Source organism: Haliaeetus albicilla, chromosome 17 (genome assembly GCF_947461875.1).
Source record: "Haliaeetus albicilla chromosome 17, bHalAlb1.1, whole genome shotgun sequence".
Lineage (NCBI taxonomy): Eukaryota > Metazoa > Chordata > Aves > Accipitriformes > Accipitridae > Haliaeetus > Haliaeetus albicilla.
In genome coordinates, this window is record NC_091499.1 from 25,785,250 (window position 1) to 25,798,375 (window position 13,126).

Here is a 13,126-nt window from a genome sequence, read left to right on the forward strand (position 1 = left end):
AGTCCAGCAGAGAGCTACCAAGGTGATCAGGAGGACAGAGCACATTTTGTACTGGGAGAAACTGAGAGAACTGGGGTTTTTTCAGCTTTCAGAAAGCTTTGGCAGGATCTCACTCCTGTCTAAAACTACCTAATGAGAAGGTGTAGGTAAGACAGAGCCAAACTCTTCCAAGGAGTGAACAGTGGATGGACAAGATGCAACAGATACTAGTTGAAACATGCAAAATTCCTACTTAATATAAGGAATTTCTCCCTCCCCCCCCCTTTTTTTTTTAAACCATGAGGGTGGTCAAGCACTAGAACATGTTTTCTGCAGAGGCTGTAAAATCTACGTATCTGGAGGTATTCAAAACTCAGCTGTACACAGCCCTGAGCATCATGCTCTTGTTGAAGCTGCTTTGAGCAGGGGGCTGGACCAGATGATCTCCAGAAGTCCCTTCTAACCCACATTAGTCTGTGAGTTTATTAAGTGCATCAAACCTTTTCAAATAATTACATCAAAATGACTCCTATAGCATTTTTCCTTTTGAAAAAAGGACTAGAATTTGAATATCAGAACTCAAAGCACTGTAATTCGCACTTCTTCATTTTTTAAGTAAGAACATAACCACATTCAGGAAAAATACTCCATTTTCATCACCCACAAGAAGCGACTGAAGAAACAGCTTTGAGACACCATTACTTAGCTAAGACATTTCAAGTGGCACATGCTGATCCACAAACCGGTGCCTTTCATAGCTGATCAAAACCATCTTGCCTCCTGAAGCAATCAGGACTGCTGGATCTGCCCCGACTGAATGCTGAACACAGCAAAGCATGGGCAAACCCACCCACTCGGGCAGATACTGCCAGCTACCACTAGCCAGATGTGAAAAGCTGTGGTTCCTGAACTAACAGGATCAACTTGAAAGGCCTAGAGAATTGTAGCTAGCTGACAGAACCCTAAAGCATAACGTTGTCTCTGTAAATAGCAGGTTGTCTCTCAGCAACTGAGCCTTAAAGCTCAGAGAGAAGCCAGATATCCATGCATGCCAATCACAAAAAAAACAAATCTCAGCTATCTGAAAAGTAGCATGAATTGTGAGCCAAGAACAACTAAATGCAGTAACTCAGGACCTGACTTGGGAAACTCATTTCCCCATTGCCCTCCCCCCATATAGCAACAATTTAGCTGAAAATAAAACAAGTGTTTTCCAGCAATGCTGAGTAAGATGATTAAGACAGCCATCAAAATGCCTTTAGGCATAGGAAAGAAAATAACGTTCTGGAAAGCAAGGGTAACCTCAATGTTTTTCATTTACCGGTACCAATAATTCTGTACGCTTTAATCTTCCTCCTCTGTTTCACAGGCTGTTTAATGGGGAATTAGCACAAAAAGCACAAACCTACTTCTGACAGAACCAAAGCTGCAAGTCAGATTCTTCTTTGCGTTGGGACCACTTGCGCAGGCCAAATTGCATTCCTTTCAGCCTACATGAGCCATTTTGGTAAACTTTCAAGAGGCTACGCTGACTTCAGTGTATAAACTATCTTTATCACAGCAGGTAACAGCTGAACTTAGCACTAGAGCTAACTGTTCCATTTAAAGCCACGGTACCTAACTCTATCCAAAACTACCTCAAGTGAAAAAAAACCCCATACCATGAAACAAGAGAAACTACACAAAGAAATGTGATTGGGAGCTAAAGGATGATAAACACAGTGGTATTATCTCAGGTTATTTACAGTAAGACTCAGATTCTGACTCACACATGGTGCTCATCACATGGCTAAAGAAGCAATTATCACTCAAACCTCCAATCCACTTTGCCCACAGCAAAAAGTTCTGTGAATAACACATCTCTCCAGTTTCTGCAACGGAATATTAAGGAATGCTAAAAATCTTCAACGGCTGACTTCCAGAGGCGAGGCTGAAAACTCTGGAAGTTGTTCCACAAGCCATTCAGACAACAAGCCCTGGAATCTCTCAGAACTAGCAGAGAGACAGGTGTGGGCGATAACCACTACAGCCGCCCTGTTTAAATTCTTAATTCAAATCTTAAATCTTTAATTGCAGACAACTTCAGCTGTCCAGTTTTAATGCGCAGTATACGAGTCAGCACCATTAGCCGGGCTGAGTGACAGCAACCACACAACAAAACAAGCAGGTAGCTGCGCAAACACCAAAAGCAACGTGGGGCCTAAACTTCACCCCCCCTCGCCCCAGCCGCCACCCCCGCCGCCTGGCAGCGCAGGGGCCCGAGCTTACAGACTCCAGGCTTAGGTTAGAAACCAGTTCTTTGTTTAAGTCACAAGGCAGAGACGCGGGGAAGACTAGAATTTTAAAGACTTTTTTTAGTTATTGGTATGTTTTGGATGCGTGACCAAAAAAAAAAACCAACCAAAAAACCTAAACCAACAACAAGAGAAAGTTCACGAAGGGTTTTTTGACAAGCTGCAGGCCAGCCGAGGCAGCAGCCCCACGACGGGGGAGCAGGGACATCCCCCCCCCGCTCTGCCCCAGCGCGGGGGCCGTCAGGCGGGGCTCCTCCCCGGCCCCCGGTAGCGGCGGTGGGGGGGGCAGACGCTACTTACAGCCCTGGTCTCGTACAGCACCAGCTTCTGCACTGAACTGATCAGGGGGGCGGCGGCGGCGGCGGCACCGGCCGCCGCCGGCATGGCGGCCGCGCAGGGCTCGGGCCTTGCCCCGGCCCCAAGGCACGGCGGGGGCAGGAGGGGCAGGGAGGGCTGCCCGCCAGCAGCCGAGGGACAGCAGAGCTCCTGCCGGTAAGGCGGGCGGGGGACGGGGCGGGGGGAACGCGACGGGGCTGGGGACCGGAGACCGGCCCCCGCTCCCGGGACGGTGGAAGCCGGAAGTGCCGGCACGCCAGCGCGCAGGCGCGCCCACCGGCGGGCGAGAGAGAGAGAGAGCGCCTGCGCCGCCGCCGGAGCGGGGGGTGAAGCCGCGTCACGCGTGGCCCCTCGGCAGCGCCGCTCCCGCCGCGGCGGGGGCGGCGAGGCGGGGCAGGCGAGGCGGCGGCGGCATCAGCCGCTGCTGCTCCCGCCGGACCCCCCTCGTCGTGGGTCCGCCCGCAGGGGTCAGCACCAGGAACAGCTCCGAAGCCCCGCCCCCTACCGCCCGCGGCACCTCCCCGCGCGGGCTTTGGGGGCGTGTCTCCGCCTTCATCCGCCTTCCGAGGGGGCGGGGCGATGGGAAAGGGGGCGGTGCTCTTCGGTTGCCCGGGTTACGGGCGTACACGAGCCGGCGGCGGCGGGGCGCGGGCGGAGGCCGTTCCGCTCCCGCTGTGCCCCCTGCGCCGCCATTTTGCTCAACGTAAGTGACCCCCCCCCCCCCCAACAGCCCCGTTCCTGAGGGGCGCTGACTGGGGCGATCGTCCTCGACCTGCCGGTCAGGGGCGTGCTGGAGGGGCGGGGAGGGCAGGGGGGGTAACAAGGCCCCGCCTGGCTTTTAGTCGGGGCGGGGGGGGGGGGGGGGTCTGGTTTATTTCTTTAGTTTGGTTGGGGTGGTTTTTGTAATTAGGAAATTGCGCCGTAATTGTGAAGGTTCAGGAAGGAGTGAAACTGCTGGAAATGTCAGGTGAAGTTCAGCTAGTGTGTTTCCGTGAGAGAAATGGAGGGTTGGTCTGTGCATGGCGGGTTTTTTAAGATTAAAATACCGTCCCTATCGCTCAGAAGGTCTTACTCTGAAAGTGTCAGAACATTTCAGTTTGATGTTTTAAAACAAATTTTTTCAGATTTTCATCCTGAAGTAGAATTTTTTTAATTTGAAAATGGGGTGCGCTGGGGGCTGAGACTTAAGTGGCCCTCTAAAGAAAGCAATGTTTTCTCAAAAAAATGCTTCTCGAAAGGTATGCTTTCTCGAAGCCATGCTTCATCAATCTCACGGTTTTGGACCCCATTTGCTCGAAAGGCCCACCCAAATTTTGCTCCAGCTTACCTTAATTCGAAACTTGCTTCTGTTTTACTTTGTAGCATAGCACTGGATGTGCAATCTCGTGCAGTCCTGGAAGAGCTGGGAGTTATGAGAGGATTACAGAACAGATCATGAACCATGATTTAATTCTGCAAAGCCTTACTTGTGTACCTAGCTGTGGACACAGCGAGTAGTTCCATTGAACATGATTGGGCTCTTCTGTGTCTGAAGCTCACAAGCAAAGGTCTTAGCAGGGCCATGGTCCATTTCAGGCACCACAGGGAAGTTACAACTGTGTGGTAATTGGAACAGGAAGGAAAAGGCAATGAAACAACTACATGCTGTTTAAAAAAGAGCAACAGGCAATTTGAGAGTCAGGAAGAAGTCATTATCAATAACCATATAGCTGCAGCTGGGGATCGGGGGTAGTTCCAACAACCCCTTATTTTTCAGAAGCAGCTCTTCTCTTAGTAATGAGTGCATTGCAGTATGTTCTCTAAATGCTTTTTCTTCTTATAGGAAATTTTGTTACAAAGCAATTCGCCTTGTATCACATTATTTTTCAGTTCCATTTTTAAGTATGTGTCATTTTAGAGATATGTAAGTTACTGTATTTTATAACAAGCTTTCTTTTTCTCCCAGTCTTAGATCATATATGGCTTCACAAGAGGAAAAACAAGCTCAGCCCTTTGCAGATATCTTCGATGAAGATGAAGCTGAAAAATCCTTTCTGTTATCCAAGCCCACTTGCTTAATTATCCTTGGAAAGCCAGTAAGATGTCTGATAGAAGGTTTTTTCTCCAGATATTCTGCTAACAATTTTACTTTTCCTTTCAAAACATTAGTTTAGTGATGCTGCCAAAAAGATCAAAGACCTACTTTCTTATCTTTTCCACTTTGGAAATCCTGCAGAGTGTGTTAAAGATTCTGATCTCATATAATGAGGCCAATTTTTTGCCTGAGTGACCAGTCAATTACAATTAAAAGTGTTATTACTGTACTTAAAAGTCACATGTAGCTTGAAAAGTTTCTTCTCTTTTCACGTTGGCAACTGGATTGTTTTTATGTTATTTCAGTAGTCTAACTTTAAAAAAACTTGACAGATTAAAGACATAAATAGGCACAAAAGAGCCTTCGGGTTAATGTACTGACTTACAGACATGCAATGAGATATTAGATATTTTAACTTTAATATTCAAACTTTGACGTAATTGTATGTCATATATTTGGGAATAACGGAAATCCACCAAGTTGTCCTGGTAAGGAGATTTGTACTATATTTTAACTATGATTTAAGGTCTGTCTTTTCTCAAATAATTTGTGGCCTCCTTTACTTAGGAAAATTTGATGTTTTGTAATCCTAGACTTCTCAGATTTCTTTTTCCCAAATGCAGGAGACTCTATGGGTGGTTTTACATTAGTGCCTTAGTTTGCTGAAGGGGGTTCTTTTTTGGTGCATGTTTGCCTTATGACTATACTGAATCTGCTATGCACTTAAACACAGCACTGGTGCCCTGAAAGCTGCTTTCCTCTTGAACACTGCAGTTGCCCATGAAAGTTGCCTTCAGAGCACCCCACAACCGGTGTGAACATAAGGTCCTCTAGCAGCTTGCCATCTGCGTTTGTGTGTGATTCTGTTAGGTACCGCAACAGAGCCTGAAATGACCATACGGAAATCTGCTTTGCACTGCCTAGCAGGTGGAGAGGCCAATGGTGTGCACCTAGAGCTGGCAATCAGCCCAAACTTCAATGCCAGTTGACCCACCCAATCAAGCCCCAGTCCCTCTCTGCACCACACCCCATACTAATGTAGAACCATCCTATGCAGTGCAGTATGCCAGCACATAGTTACATGATGGTGGCAGATTATATCATGGGAAATGGCCATAGTGCTAAGATGTGGCTATGTTTCCTTTCTTCGGAGACTTTCAGCAGGCTGGAAGGCTCCCAGTCCCTAGTGTTTGCACAGGTCTGCATCCTTTTGTACTCCTTGGCTCCAGTTGCTGGGTAATGCTTGACTGCACATCCTTATGTCTGACCAAACTGAGAAAGGAGGCAGGGTGGTGTTCTGCAAGTGGATGACTTGCAAACATCACAGTGAGACTGTATAAAGTGATAGCCAACAAGCGTGCCTTATGGTCACCATGAGACTTGAAAGAGTGCATTCAGCTCAGTAGAAAATCACAGTGGACTGGCTCGCTTAGTTTTAAACAAACACCAAATTTCTAACCTTACTTGAGAAAGAAAACTTTACATTTTTATAGACCAAACCAGCATAAAATACTCAGTGAAGGACAATGCAAAAAACATATAATAAATATATATTCTCATCTGAAATCATTGCCTTCAGTAGATGCTTTGATATTAATACAAATTTTAACAAAGGGTTGAAATTGCACAGGCCTCGTCAGGAGAGCAGGGAATTAAATATTCTATTTTTATGATAATATCTTTTATTTATATGGCTTATGTGTAGAGCATCTATCTTATTTAAGACGTATCTTTTAAGTTAAAAACATTGTGCTATTAAAGCAAAGCAAAATACATATATTCTCATCACTCCTGTAAAATGTAAGGTATGAGTAGTCTGGAGTGTTGGCTGGTACACTGTTAACTGGGAATGTGATTTATTTGTTGTTTTTTACTATTTTTTAATCACAAAATTTATCTAGGGCAAACAGACTGTCAAAAAAGTCGTCTTGTATGCCCTTGAAAAAAGGGCATAATCCTAGAGGGTGGAAGATGGTGAGTTTTGCAAAATCCCATTCAGGTATCTGTGCTCTTAGAGGCCTCATTACTCTTGGTTATGTTGGTTCCTCAGGATTCATGTAAGTGATAAAATAAACATTTTGTCAGTATCTAAACCAGATTTGTGGACTAACAAGGGCAATTTTTATGTATTTGTTTTTTTAGTCAAAGAATACTATCCCTATGTATCTTACTCAGAAACAGCTGAACAGGTTTGCGTCATAATTTGCTTTGAGACTGAAGATAATAAATTTCAGTCTAAAGAGTTTCTCATAGGAATTTATGGGCAAATCATAGTGGACTTTTAGATAGAGTTACTCAGAAACAAAGTCAGTATAATTACTCTGGAGATGATTAACTGCAAAGGGCAGTAACAGTGATTAGCAATGCTAGGCAGTATAAAATAGAGGATGGTATTAAAAAGAGTGTTTGTGTTTGCACACTGCATAACTCAGAGGACCTAATCCTGATGGTAGCTTTTAATTGTTTTTATCATATGAAAATATATTCTTTATTATGTAATACGTTTGGGTTTTTTTTCCTTTTGCTTGTTTTTCTTTTAAATGTGTATTTTTCCTTTTAAGGGTTCTGGAAAGAAAACATTAGCTAGAAAACTAGCAGAAATATGGAAATGCATTTTCATAGAAGGTAAACATACACTATATTTGGAACATTGCATTGGCTTCATAATATCGTTTGGTTTCAAATATACTTGCTGTTCCCTGTAATTCAAAATGGCATGTTTCTGATTGCAGTGAAGACTACTGATAAGGACCATTTTGCCAGAAATGCAATTGCTGAAAAATAGCCTTTTAGTTATAGAGAGGCTTAGAAAATAACTTTTTTTTTTTTTTAAACCCAGAAGTGGATATATGTAACACATAATAATCAAATTCTATTCCCAATCCTGTAACGTAATTCATGTGACCCTTCTTGTTCACATGGAGGCAACTCATTCAACTCCAGAGAGCACAGAGATTTTCCAATACAGACCATGAAAAAATAGGAAGATCTTTCCTTTCTGTCTGTGCAGTGTCTAATACAAGGGGGGATGTACTCCAGGAAACAGAAGTGTAACTTTTGTATCAGTATAAGTAATAATGGAAGAAATGGGAGCTGGCACTTTCAAATTTCTAAAACAAAAATATTGGCTTATTACAGAAGGTGTAGTTAATTTCTCCCACCATGCATTTACCAGAACACAAGACATCATTTCATTTTCTAAGCTATCCAGCTCCATTTCTGACAGTCCCTCACATCAAAGACTTTTGAAGATCTGTAGGGTAAAACCTGTTGCTTGTAACATTATCTTATTCCCTATCAACATATCGCTAGAGATTTTTTTTTTTTTTTTCATTTTTGAGGCATCTCAGCATGAAATTAGGTTCCTACAAAAAATAATTAAGTCTCTGGCAGTTTTCCTTTGTACTAATTTTGCCAGCAGTAACTAAAAAAATATTTTAAAATCTGGTTGGTTTTTTTTAAAGCCCTGGTAATATTTTTGTATCCATGACATTATAATTCATGAATTCATTCACTTAAGCTTTTTGAAAAAAGAAAACTTTTCCACCAAATTTGTCCTACCAGTTTAAAGGCTAATATAATCTTTTTAAGTAGAAGAAAAGAAAGCACATAATAACCTTAACTATGAAGCAATTTCTTGAGTGCCTCTTTGGGGACACCAAATTATAAATCTGATTTTATGGATTATATGTATACAGTTGTTCTGATTATGAACTAACTCTTTATATACTGATTTTCATTACATTTTTTCTTTTAAATGTGCCCCCTAGTATTTTTTATTGCTCTAATAAAAGCTCTCTAGTGGACAGTGTAACACTTCATATTCCTGAGAATATAGGGTTATTTATTAAATGAAGTATCTTTATCTTATTTTGAAGATTTGGAACTATAATATGGTAAAATTCAGTGCTTTTTTGCCTTATGTAAATATAGAACTTTTAATTCATAGGATTGTCTAACAAAAAATGAATACCTGGCCCAAAACATTGATCAAACCAAAATCAGAAGGGATGTTAGGAATGTACTTAAGCCAGTCCACACTGTTTGAATGTATTTAAACCATTACTGACAAATGTTGGTCAATTTTGTTTTTAAAAATCTCTGGGCTGTCTATCTCTGTAACACAGTCTTTGCCATTAGAAGGTTTTTCTTAATGACTGATGTAAATCTCACTTTTTGCATTTTTGTGCCTTATTTCTAGTAGATTCAAAGAATTATTCTTTTCTTCTTTTGCTCATGGTATTTCTTTTAATCTCCTTTTGTCTAGTGTACCCACACACGTGTACATACACACATTCCTTCAACTTTTGCTAATGGTTTTCTTTCATTTTCCACATCAAAAAAGAAAGGAACAAATTCAGCATACAGAAACATGAATAATTTAGCTCAGAAAGGACCTCCAGAGGTCACTGAGACCAACCTCACACTCAAAGCAGGGTCAACTAAAGAAGGTTGCTCAGGGCTGTTTTGAATCTGGAGTATCTCCAAGGACGAAGACTCCACCAGCTCCCTGGCCACACTTTCCAATGTTTGACTACCTTCATGATGAAAAATTCCTCCTGATTACCCCATTGGAATTTCTCCTGTTCTTACTTGTGTCTGTTGCTTGCTGTCCTATCTGCACTTCTGTGAAGACAGTGGTTCTGTCTTTGTGCCTTCCCAGTAAGTAGTTTTAGACAGCAATTACAGCTGCCCTGTTTTCTCCAGGCTGAACAAGGCCAGTTCTTTTGGCCTCTCCTGGTACTTTCAACACTTAGAATCATCTTGGTGCCCTCCACTGGACTTGCTGCAGTGTATCAATACCTGTCCTGCACTGTGTTATTTATTTAAAAAACAATCCAAGATAGAGAATTACTAAATAGGAAAGGTGTTCACAGTCTTTTCAATTTGACAAAATACTTCCTATCCATTTATCCAATTAATACGTCAATACTCATAAATAAAACAGGGCCAGGGTACATGTACAGTGCTGATTTTCAGTTGTCTGTGTTGTTTGTTAGTATATTCCCTGTCTCAGTTTTGGCCCACGGCAAATACTGCTCTCCTGAACATCCGTTCATAGTATGAAGGATAGTATGTGCAACAGTCATTACTCATAGGAACCGTTTGAAAACAGCCACTATGTTTCGAGAAGAAAGATTTTAGCTGTATAGGCATAAGCCACCTGGCTTCAGGATCTTTCCCTGGCCTGGTTTATTAGTAATATAGATGTAGCCTTAAGGGTCATTCGTTAAAACTTTCGTTAATTGTCTGCTTATTTCAATGGTATGGAAGTGTGAAAGAATTCCAGGATCATTCTGGTATGATGTCACTGTCCACAGAGACACAGGGCAGATCTTTGAATTTGATGGGTGTCAAATTTAGTATTTAATTTTAGATAACTGGACTGTATAAGGAGTAGGTTTTTAAGGGCTTTTTTAAAGTAGATGGGTTTGTGTGTCTGAACAGTTCTTTTTCTAAAACTTGCTTTTAAAATTTGGGAAGTGTTTGAGCTCAAATACTCATCTCTGGATTACACAGCAGTAATGCTAATTTGATATAAATTAGTAGTTGAAATAACCTTGCAAAGCTGCTGTTGTGCATTTTTCTGTAGTATCTATAGGGTTAAATTGTAGGGAAAAACATCTACCCAGATGTTGTCGGAAGGCACCAAGTTCTGGATGGACAAAATATAATAAAGACCCTAAATATAATGGCTACTCATTCAGAAATAGTCTGGTTGCATGGAACACACATACATATTCCTATGTGTGTGTGTATGTATGTATCTGCATGTACATGTCTGTATATAAAATATTTTTTATTAATTATTTTTATTCTGTCTGATATGCTTCCTCAGCTTTAGAAGTAATTCAAATGAATATTCATGAAGAAACAGAATATGGGCTTAAGGTAAAGGTATAATCTTCTAGTATGTTTTGTCACATTCTTGACAAATACATATTATATAAGACTATGTTTTGCATTTTACCTTAGTGTCAAGAATTGCTTTTTAAAGGTCAAAGTATTTCAGAAGAACTGGTTACAGAAATGATTTTGCAAAAGATTGAGTCACCAGAAGTTGCTCATTTTGGTAAGTATTTATAGCCTAAACTTCTTAGGATGAGCTAGCTATAATTTTGACACACTTTGCCTCCATTACTGCTCAAATATAATTTATTTTGCATTAGACAGTAGCACTTTTTCTTGTGCTCCTCAGGTTATGGAATATCCATAAACCGAGAGTGTATTTAGGGATTAATTTACCAATATGGAAGATCAGAATGTGTCATACCAGTCCTATGTTGTGTTAATTTTTGAGAAAATTAATTTGCCCCAGATTTTAAGTGTTGCTATGACTCTCATGTGACAATATAATCTGGTTAGAAAAGCTTTAGGATTTAAAATGCAGATTTTTTTTTTGTTTGAATACTTCTATAACAACAACAACAACAAAAAAAGAAAAACACCAGCAAAAATATTTTAAATGTTTAAAATAATGAAAAAGAAGGAAAACAGATTATTGAAAATGCAAAGTATTACGGTCTTTTTTTTTTTCTTACAACATTGTTTATTCCCTTTGCATTTTGTCACTGAGAAGAAGTTAGATGAGAATAGTATTGGTAGTGGGAATAATTCTTCTTTTTGAGGAAAGATTATGTTAACTGAGGCAATTAAGACTAGTGCTACAGGTCTTACTGGATTCTGAACCTGCTTTCCTGAAGAGAAAACAAATATAGTGCTAAGTGGAAAGGAAGTAAAAGAAAATGTGGTTTCTTTTTCTGGTGCTGAATTTTATTTGAAATTCCCACTCTAGGAGAGAGACAGGTATAGTGCCAAGAAAATGTTAAGTTTCTACTGCTCTGAAAACTAGCACGCTTCTATAAGCTTTCAGTTGCTTTCAGTTCCGTGGGTTTTGCCCCTTCTCTAGTCAACCGTTTTGCAAAAGATGCAGCCTTAACTGGTGAAACCAGGCTTTTAAAACAGTAGGCAAAAGACAGAGAAATAGTGAAGAAATTAAAAAAAGGAGATGATGAGGAAACAAAAACTTTGAGGGAAGAAGTAGCAGCAGAAATGCCAGTCTCTTAATCCATATGTCAGGACTTTAATAAAAGCCTGAAGAGACATCTGTGCCATCTGAGTTCTCCTCTTTGAGTCAGTCTGATGATGAATGCCTAAGATGTGTATATGACAGAGGACCACAGAGATCCTAGAGACTGGAAACATGACTATAAAGTTGGTAAAAGTTTGGTTCTTGTAGCCAAGCCAATATCTGTATTACACATCCCCCAAGGTAGCAAGGTGTAGAATAACCTACATCCTCACTATTTTTCCTACCAACTAGAACTCATCTCCAAAACTGATTTTTGTTAAGTATTTTCTAGTTCTAATAACTTTTTGTTTAGCAACTATTATCTTAATATAATCCCTGGAAAGGTTAAGTAGGCTTTCAGCAGGAACTAATCAGTCAATTTGCTATTAATTATTCATTAAAGATTTTAGAAACAGTGTTGTATGAGAGGCTGAGTTTTTTACTTTTAACGTTTGTTTTTAACAGTGCAAAATACAAGTTTCTAAACAGTACACACAATAAGGAATTCTTTTCGATTATATTTTCTGACTTTAATAATAAGCCCATATTATGTTGGAGACTGATTTGTCAAAGATATTCAGAAGTGCTAAAGCAAATGATAATATTTAAAAATTGTAAGTCACTAAAACCAGAGTTTTGGTTGGGTTATTTTTTTACTTCTGAGGGAGGTCAGATACAAAGCTTCTAAAGCTGTTTTTTGCTATAAGCAGTGTCTCTTTTTAAAATAACATAGGCACTGGAAAATAACAAGCATACTTGTATTTTAGGATATTATAGGTAAGAAAATACAGAATTATAACCTCTATGTAGCTGATATACTTGGTAATTTTTTTTTTTTTTAATAGAACAAGAAGACAACCAGAGGTTCATATCATGTTAGCCTAAATAATATTTGCAAAGGAAAAATCTATGTCATTATCACGGGGGGGGAGACTGCTCAGTTAGCATGATTTAAATCAAATCAGTACCAAAGTTGTTTATTGATTTATTAATGGCAAGTAACTGACAATCAGTGAACTGGTATCAGTGAAAAGGTTCAGTATCAGCTACACAACAGACAAGCCGCAGCACTAGGCACTTGCCAAATATTAATACATACCTACAAATTTCTGAACACCTTCCTAAAACTAATTCCAAAAAGTATACTCAAACTTGCCTGGTTATGCATGCAAACTCTCTCTCAAAGATGGGTGGAAGTTACAAGCATACATTCCCTTTTCTGAGAATGCATGTTCAGCTATTTAAGCACCCTTTCTGTTGGAAATGTGCATGCTCTAGCTTTGTCTATGCCATTTCCTACAGTCTACTAATGCACACACCAGTGAGAAAGCTCCCCATGAGCTCCCCTACACACACTCGAGGTATGGGTCA

At 40.5% G+C, this 13,126-nt stretch overlaps 2 protein-coding genes across 7 annotated transcripts in view; one reads left to right on the forward strand and one right to left on the reverse strand.

Moving 5' to 3' along the window:
• FIG4 (FIG4 phosphoinositide 5-phosphatase) overlaps nt 1-2,850 on the reverse strand; it is a 73,091-nt gene extending 70,241 nt beyond the window's left edge. Inside the window, exon 1 of the mRNA XM_069805108.1 lies at nt 2,574-2,850. Coding sequence (XP_069661209.1) covers nt 2,574-2,657 — 84 coding nt within the window. The 5' untranslated portion in view covers nt 2,658-2,850. The remainder of the gene's footprint in view (nt 1-2,573) is intronic.
• A 125-nt stretch (nt 2,851-2,975) lies between these two features.
• LOC104316230 (zinc finger and BTB domain-containing protein 24) overlaps nt 2,976-13,126 on the forward strand; it is an 82,249-nt gene continuing 72,098 nt past the window's right edge. For all 6 annotated transcript variants that reach the window (XR_011328486.1, XM_069805100.1, XM_069805098.1 and 3 more), the window contains exons 1-5: nt 2,976-3,312; nt 4,555-4,684; nt 7,245-7,308; nt 10,523-10,575; nt 10,660-10,756. Coding sequence is in view for 5 of the 6 variants with exons in the window: in XM_069805100.1 (XP_069661201.1) it covers nt 4,568-4,684; nt 7,245-7,308; nt 10,523-10,575; nt 10,660-10,756 (331 nt within the window). In the remaining variant the exon portion in view is untranslated. The remainder of the gene's footprint in view (nt 3,313-4,554; nt 4,685-7,244; nt 7,309-10,522; nt 10,576-10,659; nt 10,757-13,126) is intronic.